Source organism: Herpailurus yagouaroundi, unplaced genomic scaffold (assembly GCF_014898765.1).
Source record: "Herpailurus yagouaroundi ecotype Mexico unplaced genomic scaffold, PumYag 159, whole genome shotgun sequence".
Classification (NCBI taxonomy): Eukaryota; Metazoa; Chordata; class Mammalia; order Carnivora; family Felidae; genus Herpailurus; species Herpailurus yagouaroundi.
This window is the reverse complement of record NW_024412400.1, coordinates 49,115,676-49,133,714: the sequence shown is the minus strand read 5'-3', so window position 1 is coordinate 49,133,714 and position 18,039 is coordinate 49,115,676. Positions and strand designations below refer to the sequence as shown.

The following is an 18,039-nucleotide window of genomic DNA, read 5'->3' as shown; positions in this document are numbered from 1 at the left end:
AAGAGAAGAGAAGAGAAGAGAAGAGAAGAGAAGAGAAGAGAAGAGAAAAAAGAAAAGAAAAGAAAAGAAAAGAAAAGAAAGAGGAAGGAAGGAAGGAAGGAAGGAAGGAAGGAAGGAAGGAAGGAAGGAAGGAAGGAAGAGAGAGAGAAATCACATCTAGGTTTTTGGATTCCAGCTTCTCTACCACAGTGACCAGAGAATTGGTATCACTTTCACCATTATAGGACTATTAGTTCTAAGCCATTACCATGTCTTTCTTTCATTCAAGATTTTATAAGTTCTTCATAAATAAATAAAATTGCCATTCAAACACACCCCAAAACCTGGGGTATTTCTCAGAACAAAATCCAGACACCTTTGCCCTTGTGAATAAGTAACAAATGAGGAAAAGAAGGAAGGTCCATTTTTACTTTAGTCACTGAATCATAGTATCATCTTGAGCATATGATTTTGCTTGCATGCTCTAACTTGTCAGCTGTAGAGTTTGGATAAAGCTTCGCTACTCCTTGGGGAAGTAAGAGCTACTGAGATAATTTCTTTAAAACCCTTGGAGTTCAATGATACTAAATGAAAAGAAACAATGGGTGGCCATCTGCATCATTCTATTTACTGAGTTAGGACCTCAGAAATGTGTGTTGCCTCAGGACATTCTCTTCCCCAGCAATCCCTCTGATTTATTGAAGCTCACAGGATGTTTGCAAAGGCAAGAAATCTAGAGAATAGGGCAGAAAAATAAAGCACATACAATCTGCCTCTGCTATAAGCCAGGGTTCTGTCTCTGGATTACATGGGTTCAAAAACGAATCCCTTCACTTAACAGCAGTGTGACTTTAGATGGGTTATTTATTCTTGTGCCTCAGTTCCTTTGTCTGGAAAATGGGGCTAAAACTAATATTTACATCATAGAATTGTGAAATTAGTTAATACATGTAAATAACTTTGAAGACTGTCCAGCACATTATAAGAACTAAAATAAATGTTAGACATTGTTATTGATGTTGACATTATTATTAATTACATATAAATGTATTTCCATATTAATGTAAAATTAATTATATAATACATAGTCTTATATATGTTAGAATACATAAGATGTGGATGTGCTGACTCTCACAAATGACCCAAACATTTTATCAATTTGAGATCACTTTGCATTAACATGCTCCTCTTTTAGATAACCCAAGGCTCAACAATTTTTTTTTAAAGGCCAGATAATAAGTATTTTTGGCTTTGTTGATTGCACAGTCTCTGCCACAATTACTCAGGGTTCAACTCTGTTGTTGTAGCTTGAAAGTAACCATAAAAAGACTTAAATGAGTGGGTGTTGCTATGTTCCCTTAAAAGTGTACTCATAAAGACAGACCATAGTTTGCCAACCTCTAAAATAAACCAAGAAATATTTCTAAGTCATTCCCTTTACTTAATGAAGTAAGGGACCTCAATAAGTACACTTCCTGCCAAAAGACAGGAGATAAAACCTATTTCCTATTACCATGCCCCACATATCACCTCAAGGCAAGATGATGATGCTCCTATAGGGCAGACTGCTCGGGTAAGAAAGCAAAGCCAGAGCACTGAACACAGAGAAGCCATTCCTAGGGAAATGAGTGGCATTTATCTCACAAAGGACTGGAAAGAGAAACCATCTTTAAGAACATGGTCGATGAAGTTTGGGTACTTAAAGCAAACCTTTAGCATTTATAGATGTAAAGTTTCTGAAAATACTAAGAAAGGCTTTACTTAAGGAAGCAATGTCCCAGCACACGCGGATGTGGAACAGGAATGATGGTGGCAGGGAGGGGAAGGGGCGGTCACATAATAACTGAGGACTAGCATAACAGGGACTCTGCAAGATGAAAAGAAATCTGGACCAGACTAGAACCAAGAACTAATCTCATAGCTACTTATGAATTTTCATCAGGTCCCTACTGAAAAGAAACTAAAAGTTAGTATCAGAATCCCTTTGTATATCACTTATAGTGATAGTACTTAGCTCAGGATATTGTTCTATCCTTGAAATACTAAAATTGAAACTACTTGTAGTTTAAATGGACCTTGGGAAAATAAGCTACAGGGGTCCCCCTGCATTACCTCATTTCTAATGTAAGGCTTGTTCAATTTGTTGTGCAGAAGGACATTCTAATCCTAAGCATCAAATATTTATTGTATTGAATCCCCTGGATGAAAGGTTAATCAGAGGGGACTTTAAGAGAGAAGATAGTATGAAAAATGACTGGATCATAAGCTTCACAAGGACAGAAAACATAATGTTCCGTTTACCACTAATGCACACTGTCTGACTGACCTTCAGACATTCAAATAGATGTGGAATAAATGAACGAAAGTTTATAGTTTACCATTGTGTTTAGAGTAGTCAAATATTATTTATATTTTTATCTACAGAGTGCACTGCTATTTTCAATCCATTCAATAGCTTCACACAGTTTTACATAAAAACTCTCCTCCAGATACCATCTTTATTATATAGCTAGGTGGACCTTACATAACTATCCTAGTCAAGGTCCTTGCCCAAAATGAGTAAAAACTGAGTAAGCAGTGACCCATAATGACAAATCTTATTTCTTTCTGTAGCTAATCTACATTAACGTATTACATATATTAACTGTATATGTACATACTTCCAAATTTTGTCTCATCCAGGGAATAGGTTTTAAAAAATAATGGAATCTCCCATTTGAGAGACCTTTGAAACAACCCCCCAAAATATAGAGGGGCATTTTTGGGTTGACAGGATATTTAGCAGGTTGCTAAAGATTACATTCATGAACTTAGTCTTTGACTTCGAGCCATGTTAAATTATGCCCTTATTCATAATTATTAGACTATATTAAACATTGTAGGTTTCTGATAAGATATTGAAAAAGAAGAAAATAAATCACAGCATTAGGGCTCTCCTATGATGCCAAATTGCTAGTCACTTTTTTGGAAAACCATCAGCTAAAGCAGAGTATGCATGTATTTTATATACTTTTTATATAATTATATATATACATAATAAATTTATATACTTATTACATTTATATAATTTAGATTTTATTTGTATATTATATGTATTGTACATATACTGGATAATTTATGAGGTCTTTCGTTTGAGTTTTGAGAATAAGTTACTAAGAGTTTTAAGCTGGGCCAGTCCTCTAAAATATTTTGCCTGCATAACACTATATTTCTAGAAACAAAAAAAAAAATTATACTTTCATGATTAACTTTATAACGCTTTTTTTTAATTATCATAAAACAAAGCTAAATGTTTCCATTTGGTCCCGAGGTTACTTTTTTATTGCTAAAGCCCTATATAGCAAAGGATGTTACTTTGCCTTATTCAACAAGAATTTTTTATGCTGTTTTCTACTCTTTCAGGATTTTCAGATATAAATAATACGGACTTTTACAGAAATGAATTGCCTTCAGTGCTTTGCAAAGGTATCATTACATCAAGGACTTCATAAACTAAAAACCTAATGAAATTACTGCCATGTAATTCTCTGCAGGTTGTTTCCTAGGCTGTAATGCTATATTCAGTATACGTTTTAAAGTAACCAAAGCAGCAGTGGACTACTGCTTCACTTCATCTGGTCTGATATAATCATAATTTCTATGTAAATCAATATAAATTTATATTATTAAATGATTTGAAGACTGGATTTTAAATAATTGAAGACATAAGGTTTTATTGTGAGACAGAGGAACGAGGCTCACTCACAGGAACTGAGTAAATTTTTTTAAGGCACAAAGAGGTCTCTTGGAAATCTTTCTTCCTAGTCTACTAAAAGTTATACTGGTTATTTGAAAAGCATTTAGAGTGATTTATTTTTTTTTAAGATCAAGAGGATATTGTAAAGAAAATGAGATTATGGCTCAGATTATGGCTAATTACTACTTTCAAGAAACTCATATAGAAAATATATGTGTATAGATATGTAACATATCCATATATATAATACATGCATTATAAAACAAAAACCTTGGTAAAAGGTTGTTTATAAATTAACATTTTGAAAAATGTTTTTGAAATATAAAACATTGTGGAAAATAAAACATTTCAAACATTCTTTCTGAGAAACAAATTTATGATAATCAACATCCATTGGAAGTGTTCCCAAGCATGAGGTGCTAAGAGGAAATAATTGGAAAATATATGTCGGTTGTGATTCAGAATGCAGAGCCAGATTATGATTTTTAAAACTGGCTCTACCACTTACTGACTGTGTGGGGGCAATGGTATACCTAACCATATTAGGATGAGCTAGGTTACCACCCAGTAAAGCTCAACACCAAAAATGAGTGACTTACAAAATAAATTTTACTTCCCATCCATACAAAGCTTATGTAGGTTCACTCAGATCTCCAGGGCAGCCAGGATCCTTCAGTAGGTGCAACATTCCAGGCTGCTTGAATTTTATAGAATCTTCATACTGATAAGGGCCTCCATCCCATCATAGCAGGGGCAGAGCAAGCATGGAGAACCCAAGCATCAGGTCTTACAGGCTTTCCCTTTTCTATTATGACACTATTGATTATTGTGAAGTAGGCAGAGAATTATGATAAAGTTAACCTGATTTTAAAATTGTATCATCTCATTTTAGAACTTGAAAGGGCCTAAAAATACTCCAGACAAGCCCCCTTATTTTACAGATTTGGAAACAGACACAGAAACAGAAGAGAAAGTATAACAATTTTTGCCCAAGATTACACAGCCAGCAATAGCAGAGTCTGAAGTTCAAATACAGATATCCCTTCTAGCTCCCTAATGGCTGCAATTCTACCACAACCTATGGAAGTGTTCCAACCTTCTTGCCTCTTCTGTCATATCCTAAAGAGCAGGGCAACAAGGTGCTTAGGTGTCTCTTTTCTAAATTTACATTGAATGGAAAACCCAAAAATGATGTTAATGATAGAGGAAATGTCTCCAGGCCTCCAATGGTATTGCCACAGCTACTCTCAATTTCTACTCTTTGTATTTTAACAGTGTGATACTTATCATCCAACTCAATTGAAAATCCAGGATTAAATTCCATATTGAAAAATAATATTTTTGCTTAAAGGAGGAAAGAGTAGGTCTGAGAAAAGAGACAGAAAAGCATACCACAGAACTTTGAAAATGATTTTAAAAAGAAAGTCGTGTTTATCATGTTGTGCTTTCTGAAGCAACACTATTTGAAAATGAATTTATCCTCAGACTCTTCTTTACCCACGCTGTGCTGCAAAGTCTATTACTATCGGTAGGGAGAAATGGAGTGCTGAGCTATAGCTGTAACAGGTGGGTTTTGTTTCCATTTGCTGAGTGAAGGGGAAATAAAACAACATGTCATAAGCAAAGTGCCTACTGTGTTTACTGAAGGGTATGGATGGCAATGACTAACACAATCACTTTCCACATGAGCAGATTCATGTTCAAAATATAGCTTCAGTTACCACGAAAATGAAAGGAATGATCAGAGTTCTATTACCATTTCCATTCACTTAGTTCATTATCATATAACTTTGTACTTTTTCTGTGAGGAAAGGCACCCTCAGCTCATGAGGCTGAGTTGAGGAGGAATGCTACCCTCAAGCATCCTGGGAAATGCCTGACCAGAAGTGAGACAGTTAGAGACCATGGGAACAAGCCTTAAGTGAAAAACATTATTCACTTGGGGCACTTTCTATTGGCTGTTATTGTTAAACTGCTTCTTTTACAAGAGCAAAACTGGGATGCAGCGCCATCCATATACAAGCCAGACTTAAAACAGAAGACCCGGGCTCCAAAAAGCACCAATGGACTGACTGCCTGAGTTGCCTGCCAATATCAACCAATCAAGGTGAGTCTCCTCCAACTGAACAGCACCAAGCCTTTCTTCTTTCCCTTTTTCCTCTTAGCATACTGGACTGGTGGGAACTGGAACGGGAACTTTATATAAGCAGGGCCTCTCCCATGTTGGGAGGCCAGCCTTAACTATTCTCTGCTGGTGATGTGTCACCCTTCAGCTGAAGCTGTAGCCCCAATAAGGCCTTGTTTGTGCCTTTGATTGGTGGGTCTGGTCGTTTCAGTTGTCAGGCTTAATTAAGTACTCGACTCTGGTAACAGAACTACTGTTGCCAGTTACTTCTTTGCTGAGCCACTCATCTTGCAAAGCTGACGATTTTTTAAATGAATTCAGAGGTGCAATTATTGTATGTGACACCCTCAATACACCCGTTAAGAATGTTTTTGTGGGGTTAATCTCCTTTTAGACCCTATATAATATCATCTGACTTTAACAACTAGAGAACATTTATTCAAATGGCAGCTTGCTTACTGGATGACATTGACAGAAAATAGTTACATGCCTGAAGCCCAAAGATTCTGCAAAATTTTGTTTAGTGTAATGAAGACCATAATGACATTCTTATTATTAAGCACAACATATATTTAAAAAACAAAAGCTGGTACATCCTATTCTTTTAAAATGGCATTGAGACTATTCTTTCTCTAAAGCATTATGTATCAGAGAGGTCTAGATAAGAATAGAAGCAATCCTTTAGTGGAGTAGCTTAGACCTCTCAAAGATGATAGTTGTCATTCATATCAAGCCTGAGCGAGTATTTTGGCTAGTTTTATATGTCAGAACCAAAACTGAAGGCTTAGCAAGGACACCGTTTCTTGCTTTGAATGAGGCAGGCTAAGAAGATGTACATCATTTTGCTCACACACTGAACTCCCCTCCCTTTTGTTCCTGCTTCTCTCCTGCTTGGAGTTGACTCCTCCTTCCTGCAGCTCTGAGGATCACAGGCTGATTGAAGAACACAGCGGTTCGACGGGGAGCTGTGCTCAGTGTCTGTCTCTCTCTTATTTTCCTTCTCTATCTCTCTCTCTCCCTCCCTCTCCTTCCCCCACCCCTTACCATCCCCCCTCCCCCCGCTCTGTTTTGCTTGTGTCTCTCTCTGAACCTGCAAAGCTGACACCTACCTGATAATCTCTCTGCCTTTGAATGCAGCTCTGGAACCAAATGCATCGCTTTACTGCTCTTAAAAAGTGAATAGAGTTTGATTACCTCAAGCTACAAGCTGCTTTGCTCCCTAAGAAGGACACAAAAGGAGCCAGACATCATTGTTTTTCAATCTACCTGAGAAGCTTTTTGCATTTATGCCAGAAACTTGATGGTTTCAGGAGGAAGTTTGGGGTTTGTTTTTAATTGGAATGTTGAAAAGTTTTTTACTGATGCTTTTAAATGGAACTCAATTTTTAAATATGGGTTGAGTCAGATCTAAAGGAGACATGCCTGATCGTTTTCTGCTGGACTGACGGGGAACTTCTAGAGGGAAACTTGGTAGGAGAAAATGAGATCTGATTTGCAACTAACAATCATGCTTTATTTTGAGAATATTTACAGACTCACTGAAAGGGAAATTAAATATTGACCAAAGACAATGTCTGGATTTTCCAGTAACTTATCAACAAATGACTCTACCCTGTGGAAAGAAAATCATAATTCGACGGACCTTTTAAATCTGCCAGGAACTCTGAATATCTATCTGTTTTGCCTGACATGCTTAATGACTCTTGCAGCCCTGGCAGGCAGCATTTATTCGCTAGTTTCCCTGCTGAAAACGCACAACAGAACCGTTGTGTCCATGCTTGTGGCTTCCTGGTCTGGGGATGATCTCATGAGTGTCCTGTCGGTGACCGTCTTCATGTTTTTGCAGTGGCCAAACCAGGTCCCTGATTACTTCCAGGCTCTGTGCACCACCTCTGCCTTACTATATTTATGCCAGGGCCTCTCGAGCAACTTAAAGGCGACTCTCCTAGTCTCCTACAACTTTTACTCGATGCACAGGGCTGTGGGGAGCCAGGCAGCCTCCAGCAGATCAGGCCAGGTGCTCGGCGTGGTGCTGACCGTGTGGGCAGCCAGTCTGCTGCTCTCGGCGCTCCCGCTGTGCGGCTGGGGCACCTTCGTGCGCACGCCGTGGGGCTGTCTGGCGGACTGCTCCAGTTCCTACGTGCTGCTCCTCTTCGCTGTGTACACTTCGGCCTTCGGACTCCTCGCCGGCCTCTCTGTCCCGCTCACTCACCAGTTGCTGTGTTCGGAGGAGCCGCCGAGGCTCCACGCCAACTACCAGGAGATTTCCCGCGGAGCTTCCACTCCTGGGACCCCTCCAAGTCGGGGGGGAGTGCTTTCCTTGTCTCCAGATGATGCTCCCGGCCCTGCGCTGCGCTGTTCTGGGGGATGCTCCCCCAGCTCCGACACTGTGTTTGGACCGGGTCCACCAGCGAGGGCACAGCTGGGGCAGGGGCCGGGACACGAGGCTGCCGCTGTGGTTGGAGCCTGCAGGCGTGAGAACCGGGGGACTCTCTATGGCACCAGGAGCTTCACCGTGAGCGTAGCGCAGAAGCGCTTCTCTTTGATCCTAGCGCTGACGAAAGTCATCCTTTGGCTGCCCATGATGGTAAAAGTGCAGTTTCTCACGTGCGCGGGTGTGTGTACCAGACAGTATGAGTGCGTGTTGGGAATAGCGTCCCCGGTTGAGAGAGTCCCCAAGAGACGCACAGTTAAGTCCGCTTCCAAATGTATCTGCTGGGTTTAGACTCGCACTTGGGGGAAGGCAGCTCACCGGTAGAGCTTGTAGACTTCGAAGCCTTTGCTACTAAGTGCTTCTCCTTTCAAAATTGGGGAGGGGGACAGGGAGCACTTTTGGGCGCGGGGGACAGTTTTCCTAGATCTAACGTGGCCAAGGGTGTTGTTCTCTTCTCCTGTAGCAATATCTGGGAATATTCAGAAAAGAAGGGAGGTAGTAAAAGGGTTTTCTTTCCAGCCAACCCTCTGTCATCCCTTTCTCTCCAATCCATTTCTGCCTAGTAAGGACACCGCCCATCCTCAGCAGGGAGAGAGATTGGAGAGTTGCAATCAGAAGTAGAGAGGGAAGAGAGCGGACCAAATAGGCTTTGTTTTTTAATATGAAATTTATTGTCAAATTGGTTTCCATACAACACCCAGTGCTCATCCCAACAGGTGCCCTCCTCAATGCCCATCACCCACTTTCCCCTCCCTCCCATCCCCCATCAACCCTCAGTTTATTCTTAGTTTTTAAGAGTCTCTTATGGAGGAGGCAAACAGGCTTTTTTGTTCAAGCCTTCAGGAAGGAACCCAGTTTTGACCCAGGAAGGTGGCGTCCTGCTGTGACAAGCAGGCTGGGGAATGGGGTGAAGTGAGGGTCCAGGGATGTGACAAAGGCCATCTGGAGTACCAGATGCAGGTTTTCAGGATGCCTGCCTGTTTTCCCAGTAGCGTCCCCACTATTGTAAATTGTGCTTCTCTGGAGGAGACCTGAGGTGGCAGGGGCACAGACCAGGCACCCAGGAGTGGAAACCACCCAAAGCCCTGTGGTCTAAATCAGGGGGCCTCATTCATCCCAAGAGATCCCAGTGGTCCATCACCAAAATTGAGCTTCTGACTCTCAGGCAGGAAAGGAGCCTGGAGAAGGGTGCTGGGGCAGCATGCTTGGGGGAAAGGCCTGACAAAGTTGAAAATTGTATCCTGGGATAGGTCTGAAGCTCTTTGCCTTTGCAGATCCACATGATGGTCCAGCACGTGGTAGGGTTTCAGAGCCCTCCCTTCGAGACACTCAGCTTTCTACTAACCCTGCTGGCCACCACTGTAACCCCAGTGTTTGTCTTGTCCAAACGCTGGACCCATCTGCCCTGTGGCTGCATCATCAACTGTAAGCAGAACGCATATACAGTGGCATCTGATGGGGAAAAAAGTAAGTCCTTGACAGTGTGGGGTTGGGGGCAATAAGCATACAAACACAGAAAAGTGGTCCATTGAGAAGTTGCCTGAGTAGGGAATGACGAATCCAAGCATAAATGTAAATAAAGAGAGGAAATTATAATGTGAAACAATTCTTAGCACAGTGTTGGGATAAGTTTTAAAGGAGCCAGGTTTAAAACAACTCTGTGATGTGTTTGTACATTGAATAATTATTTTAGGGAAGAAAGGAACAGACAGAATTCATTCAACACAGCATGAAGTCTAAAAGGCCCTTAGATGTTATATCCACTGTAGTTCTTAGACCAGAGTAGAAAATAAATTCCCTTCCCAAGTCTACATATGAGAAACCTGTATCTGAAAAGAGATTAACTCTTTGAAGAGTTTAAAAACACATTATATTATAGTCCATTATTATGTAATGGAACAGGAAAGAAAAGTATTTTTATTATTTTGCTTCTTGTATTCATTCTTATGGGGTTTTAAGAAGTTTTCAGAGTAGCGTGCCTGAAAACAAAATTTAAGGGGCTCCTGTCTGGTTCAGTCAGGAGAGCATGTGACTCTTGAAATCAGTTTTGAGATTGAGCCCCACATGGGGTGTAGAGATTACTTAAAAATAAAATCTTAAAAAAACCCCCACAAATTTGAAGTATATGCCTCTGTTTTCAGAAAACACAAAAAACTCTCAGGTCAAGAAGGGACAAGGGTGGCAGAGTTTGTCCGTGTAGAAAAAACTTTAACGGAAAAAAAAGTAAGTAAAAATAGTTCATCTCAGACTATTTCAGAGGTAAAAAAAAAAAAACTGGAGAATATTAAAATATATTCTACAATCAATTCTACAACAGTGTTATTTTATAAACATTAATTAATCATGAACTGGTCATTTTCCCTGTATTGATGACATTTAAAATTTATTATGTCTAGGTATTTTTCAAATGATGAGAGGATTTCTTTACTTTTAAGGATGCCATAAAGTTTTATTGTTAATAGATGCCAAATTTATCTATGTCTTTAAAACAAAATAACCATGGAACTTCTATAACAATTCTGTGCTTCTGGAGATTACTATCCAGAGCAACGGTGACACAGAAAATTAATAATAAATACTCTGAGCCACCAAGAACATATATAAAATTCATTTATAAGACTGGGAGTTCTAGCATTCTATCAAATGTTAACCTTTTGCCACTAAATTAATGAGCCAGCATTGTTTTATAGTATTTAAGGTTATGAGAGAGATAATAAAAGTTGAATGCCAGAGAAAATGAAAAGTCTTAGTAAAGTGATGTAGGGCCGTCATCTTTAAGAAGTAAAGGACACCCATATCAGAGCTGAAAACAAAACAATGCAACAGACCTATCACTGCAAATGGTCTAGGAAGTATTCTCTCTTGTACTGCATAAGATTACAAGAGACTATGGCAGGCTGGAAGAATCAACAATCACATTAATTTCTCACGCTGGAAATTAAAACCACACTTTTCAAGATCAAAATAATATTTTTCCTCTAAAATTACCATCGTTTTTCTTTGTATTTAAATTTTCAGGAAAAAACTCCCTGAAATATTGTAGGCTTATAAAAAGAGGCATGACTTCAAAAATCAAACACTGTGAGAAACATTAGTTTCAAATGCTTGTAGTCCAAATGGCTCCATTCTCTTTATGATCCCAGATTCTGCTGTAGGGCAACTCTGAGAACAAGAATGATGTAATTTCATTGTCTGAGAACCCATCATATACTTTCCTGTTGCTAGGATGATACAAGAACAGAATTTTCAAACCCCAAAGATACTCTTCCTCAGGTAGGCAAGTGCCTAATCAAGTGCCTTGATTCTTTGGGAGTATGGCTCCAGTTTTACATTTAGGCTTTTTCTCCTTAACAAACTAAGATTCCCCTTTTTACATTCTTCATCAGTGAACTCAAAAAGCAAGGACGCTTCCTAACTCATATTGACTATAAGTTCATTTTGCAGATGTAAACATCATTCTCTATCTCAGCCTTCATGAATGCAAGTGGAGAGACATGCAATCAAAAAATGAATGTCAGTAATGGGAAATAATTTGCAGATTAACAATTCTCTCTTGTTTCCAACAATAACCTGTATTACTAGTGTCTCAAAACAAAAGTGTTAAAAAAAACAAAGATGATTTTAACAAAGAGGTCTCAGGTGGCAGACATATGGACTGGATATGGCTTTCAGACTCATTTTCTTTGCATGAGATGATGTTTTCTTTTTTAATTAAATAAACAGTTAAAATATTTTCTGTAAAACCAGATTTTCAACTTTTATTGTAAGCAAAATCAAAATATCTGCTAAGTGCCATATTACTCTGGAGAATTATTTATTTTTATAAGCTGATATAATTAACTAATAATGTTTGAAATTACAATTAGCAAGGTGTGACTAAAGGCAAAAGACTAAAGCTAATTCATGTCTCATCCGGGGCTTAGCTTTTCAGAACAAATACAACATTATACACACATACACACACACACACACACACACACACACACACACACACACACACACACACACATTTTTTTGTAAGTATAGAGGGCATAAACTTCAAAAGATCCTGACTGTATTCTGATGATCTTTAAGTTTCTGTTATTAAACTGTTGTCAACTGTTATATTGTTATAACCTATTATCTCCATTCATTACCTCAGTCAGAATTTACCTTAGGTTCTCTCATGGGTCTAATTAGCAGTAAAGCAATTTCACATAAAGGTTAGTAATTCAAATTCTGGAATCAGCTGACTTTAAATTCAAATCTCTTTACCAGGTAGGTAGGTCTTAGGTAGGTCTCCTCTACCAGCCTCAGTTTTTTCAACTGTAAAATAGAACTCATAAGCCTTTTATTATGCAGTGTTTTTGCTGTGTTAAATGACATGACCTGTGGGCATAAATTAGCCCTGGAGTTCTCTGTTTCTCCATGGTGTAAATCACACTCTTCCTTCTCATAGCCTACCTCAGACTGCCTCTTCATGACCTGGAGGCAGATTCTCCATTGACAGTCTGCACACTCCTTCAAAAACATTACTCATTTTTTCTCTACACATTTCATAATTATAATATACAGCTAATCAGATATATAGCCACAGACATCAGTTTTATTGTGTTATATGATAAAATGGGATTTATGAGTTTTTGTTTGCTTACTGTCCTGGAGTTCACAATTTGTCACTTTGTATCTTTTTTGAGAGAAAATGGAAACCCATCAATAATTAAAATATTCTTTTAGTTCCTCCACTTTCACACTGTTGAACTAAGTTAAAAATCCTAATTTAATTTTACTGAACTATATTACTAGAAAAAGTAAGTAGAACTATACATAAGACAGGATATAAAATATTAATATATGTTTCTACTTTGTATTTTCTTTGGATAGAAATTCTTGTTTGTGTTCTGGCTCAAACAATGAATGTTTTGTCTCAAATAATGAATGATACCTATAAATTCTACTTTCAGTCAGCAGAATAGCCTTGTAAATCTTCAGTTATGGGAAAAATTTTGGTAATAGAATCAGCATATGAATGGCACTAGGATTTATTGTAAAATGAATCAAATTTTATTTGTTGTTCCCACAGAAATTTATAACTTCATAGACCTTTCCACCAAGGATAGCTAAATGTCTGGTATATGATACTGATTTATCCAAGTAGAAATACTTTGAAATGAGCCATGTTTTGAAAGATGAATACCAAAACATTAAATTGCATTTTGTCTACTATCCTGATGTAACTTCATTCTTAATACATAAAGTAATGATCTAGTATTTAATGACATTCACACATAAAAATTGTATCACTTTCTGCCACATTCTCACTTTTCTACTAACACTTCATACCATATCCACCAACCAGTAGTAATATATTAAGATACTCTTACATTTCTTTTGGTTTAAACCATAAACTTTTATGCATTCCTATTAAATTCATTTTGTAATTAACCAGGTTTAGAGACATGTTGCAAAGTGCTTTAGATCACAAAAATATGAATCTATTCACTATTTTTTATAATTCATTCCAAATGTATTTGTATCAGAAATATATGTTCATTTAAAAAGTTTAAAAACTGTTGCAGCATTTTCTCATTTTTAATGTATGCATATATAAACATATAAATGTCAGGATTGGAATACATGAAAATATTTAATGCAGTCATATCGGTTGCTGATGTTGTCAGATGAATAACTCGTGTAATATTAAGGCCCTCTTAATAATTTCTAGCAAAATAAAATTTAGAAATATATTTTATCCCCATATAAAGTAATGTATGGATAACTGATAGATTAAAAAAGCTAAAACTAAAACTGCATATATGTGAGAGTTTTCGAATTTATGGTTAAATTTTTGTTCATTAAACTGCTTTAAAGACTGCAGGGTTCCTGGAATTGTATGCACTTTAAACAAGCCTCTCACTGTACAAGTGAGAAAAGTTAGGCCCAGAGTAATTAGATACCTTGAATTTATAAGGTGTAATTACTTTCATACATAATTGACAGGTAATGAAGATAGTTTTTAAAATCATAATAATCAATTTGAATGCACTTTCCTATTTTTATTCCCTATGTATATCCAATTGTTTATACCTACCTTCTTAACCATGGAACTTTGTTTTTGTTTTTACTTAGCCAAGAGGAGAGGCTTTGAATTCAATCTGTCATTCCAAAGGAGTTATGGGATTTATAAAATAGCACGTGAAGATTACTATGATGATGATGAAAATTCTACATCCTATCACAATCTCATGAATTCTGAATGCAAAACTACAAAAGACTCTCAGAGAGACACTCATAATATCTTTAATGCCATAAAAGTGGAAATCAGCACCACACCCTCTCGGGACAGTTCTGTACTAAAAGGGATCAACAAATGCACAAATACTGATATTATGGAGGCTAAACAGGATTGCCACAGTGGAAAGGGTGTTGATCCACTGATTTCTGAAGAAACAGGAGGTGATACAAACTATGAAGAAACCACCTTTTTGGAAGGGCCAGAAAGAAGACTTTCTCATGAGGAGAGTCAGAAACCAGACCTTTCAGACTGGGAATGGTGTAGGAGTAAATCAGAAAGAACCCCTCGTCAGGTACAGTAAAGGTTGTTCTTTCTGTGAAATAAAAAGTGAGGCCAAATATGATAGGCATGGGGAAAAAAAAAAAAAGATCAGTTGCTTATTTCATTCAATTTCACTTGCTTTGATTAATTTCCATAATATTAAATTTTATTTCAAGGTGTTCTTTTGAGGGATTTAAAATTTTAAGTTTTACATTTTATTCAAAATCTGTATGTTTTGGCATTGACAGAGCTAAACAGGCTCTTTGAGAAGGGTAGAGCTTTATAGTTTAACCTCAAGTAATCTGTCTAAATTCAGACTAGACTCTCAGAACTTGTTTCAAATTAGTTAACCTGGAAGTTTTCCTTTTCCCTCTCCCCCACAAAAAGTGCTCAAGGTCAGTTTTCTTCTTGACATAAAGGCAAATATTTATACAGCTAGTGGTGAGGAGGGCAGTCCTGCTGCAACTAAACTAGACAGTTTGCCTATTCTTCTTGCTAGAACTAGTCCCCCTAATACCCAGTAGGGAAAAAAGATCTATTCCAGAATATACTGAAGGGAGCCTTTGCAAACTCTGCTAAATGTTCCATCCCTTTAAGGATAGAAGAATGGCTTTATAATGTTTTATAAACCAAAAGAATTTGCACCTTAATTTTATTCCATTTTATCCTAGGTTCTAGCCTGCCTAGAATGATAAGGGATACTTCTTACTTTATTGAAACTATAGTCTAATGTTGGTATGAGATTGTTCTTTATTCCAAACTTTCATATCTGCTAATTAAAGCTGCCCGTGCTTTCCACACTACTGATTAACTGGAAAGAAGAGGCTTTTCTACAAGATTTAATGGAAATCAAACTCCACTTGTCAAAACAAAAACATAATTCCAGAAATATGTGTAAGGAATAATGCATTCATTAGTCAAAATATGACCATATAACACTAAATATGAATATGGATAGAATAATCTGAGATTTCCTTTATTCTCAGTGATAATTAAAACTACTAGTCTTATTCTAATATCACTGTAGAAAAAGTTATATAATAAAACAAAATATACAAAATATATTATTAAAATAATTATTCCTATTATTTAGTAATTAAGTATTTCAAAAAAAATCACTAAATATTTGCCACAAATTAAAAATAACAGTGAAAAGTATACTATTGACAGGCCACAGGGACACAATGCTCAGTATTTTTAGAAGAAAATGGTACCCCAGCTAAGAGGAAAACCCTACAGTTTCATCATCAATTTGTTCCCGAATAATCTAAACCTCTTGGTTTTCTTGTACTTAAAAATTGTTAAGTAATATCATGATGAAGTGTCTGTATGTGTGTGTGTGTGCCTGTGTGTATGTGTGTTTGCATCCCAGTAACTTGCAAATACCTTCGTGTGTTACTCCTTTATTCCATCCCCATGCTTACCTCTTAGGAGTTACAGCTATCCTGAATCATCATTGTTTGTTTTATTATTTTATCACAAATGAGTGCATTTCTAACATAATATATTATTTAGTTTTGCTTATTTTGAGCTTTCTAAAGATGGTGTCATACTGTACCTAATTTTCTGGGACTTGTCTTTTTCCCACTCAACACTACTTTAAATGACTCCATTTTCTTATGTATTTTGCCAAAAACATTGGGAATTATCATCTAAAGTATCACAACCTATAACCCTCATTAAAAAGTCTTGATTATAGTCTGGAGAGTATAATCAATTACCCTAGAATCTTATGAAAGGATCAGACACTGTTTACACATAATATACTGTCCTATGAGAAAAATGAAACACAGCTTATCCACAAGCCTCTATAAATCATAAATAAAATGATATATAGAAAGCACAAAACTTGGATCAGTCCAGATCAAATACCAATCAATACCTTTCAACTATAAGGATTTGCTTAAGTATTAATATTTTAACATCTCTGAGGAGCAAGTAGTTAAAAAAAAACTGATCTAAAATGATGGTTGTGAAAAAAAAATATTAGTGATAAAATAAGGGAACACTCAGGAAAGATAAAATTTATATTTTCAGAGACTAATTGAAATTAAATGAAATACTATCATAAATTTTCAAACAACAGTAAGAAATCCTTGGATTATAGGCTGATGTTATTGATAGGCCTTGCCTTTTAGCAAATTTGCCTCTGAACTTTAAGGTTAACATGTAACCAAAATATATTTAGGGACAAAATGCTTATGAAAACACTTCCATGACCAAAGACAGGTTTTTACTCTTAACCTATTCTTCACCACAGATATTTCATGGGAGTAGATGATGACTTAGAAACCACTTTCATTTTATCCTTTTCTTCCAAATACCTTCTTTGCTCTGAAAGCAATGTTAACTTATGTATCTTAAAGTGATACATTAAACTGCAGTAGACACTACAATATGTCTATAAAAACACTATCTCTTCTGATTTTCTGTGGTTGTACTTTGACATTTTTAGTCCGAATCTATTAGTTCATGTTTAATGGTTCTACATTGAATGGTGTGTCTTCTTTATTCTTAAGCTTAAAAAAAAACCCGCAGGTTTGATTTAAAATATATTTAGTGAGCCCTACTTTATTTTGACAATACATGGTGCTTAATTTTTTATTAGAGTTTAAGTTAGTAAACAAATTCCCAGTGTATTTTGTTTGAAATCTTGGCAGGAGTGAAAGCATCAGATCAACGTTAAGGTGTAAAGAAGATGGTAGTAGAATGCCTTCGGGAGTTTAAATGTGATCCAATAAAATTTATCAGAGTTGAAAGTGCTAGTAAGACTGAAATTCAGTGTTAACCACATTACCACTCCTTTTTGGATCCCTAATAGGTAGAATCCTAAGAAGTCCACTGTTAAAATATTCAGATAAAAATTAGAAATGTCAGAGCTCTGGGGCACCTGGGTGGCTCAGTCAGTTAAGCATCTGACTTCAACTCAGGTCATGATCTCATGGTTTGTGAGTTCAGGCCCCACGTCAGGCTCTGTGCTGACAGCTCAGAGCCTGGAGCCTGTTTCGGATTCTGTGTCTCCCTCTCTCTCTGCCCTTCCCCTGCTCATGCTCTGTCTCTCTCTCTCTCTCAAAAATAAATAAACATTAAAAAAATTAAAAAAAAAAAAGAAATGTTGGAGCTCTTCAGTTACAAAGTTTTAATATGGTGTGACTGTTCTTCAAATGAAATAATGATTTTCAGAACCTAAGAGTTTTGCCATCTATGAATAAATAAAATTGGACTTATAA

General features: G+C 36.9%; 1 protein-coding gene and 1 long non-coding RNA gene across 5 annotated transcripts in view; one reads left to right on the top strand and one right to left on the bottom strand.

The window, feature by feature from the left end:
- Window positions 1-18,039, bottom strand: part of LOC121033872 (uncharacterized) — a 120,599-nt gene that overhangs the window by 35,389 nt on the left and 67,171 nt on the right. For 2 of the 4 annotated variants that reach the window (XR_005792160.1, XR_005792161.1), the window contains one exon: window positions 8,490-8,743. The exons of the other annotated variants lie outside the window; for them this stretch is intronic. This is a non-coding gene — a long non-coding RNA (uncharacterized LOC121033872). Of the gene's footprint in view, window positions 1-8,489; window positions 8,744-18,039 lie in introns of those variants that run through there. 4 annotated transcript variants of the gene reach the window in all.
- Window positions 6,918-18,039, top strand: part of GPR149 (G protein-coupled receptor 149) — a 68,302-nt gene continuing 57,180 nt past the window's right edge. The window contains exons 1-3 of the mRNA XM_040480540.1: window positions 6,918-8,427; window positions 9,549-9,741; window positions 14,383-14,840. Of these exons, the coding sequence (XP_040336474.1) occupies window positions 7,411-8,427; window positions 9,549-9,741; window positions 14,383-14,840 (1,668 nt within the window). The 5' untranslated portion in view covers window positions 6,918-7,410. The remainder of the gene's footprint in view (window positions 8,428-9,548; window positions 9,742-14,382; window positions 14,841-18,039) is intronic.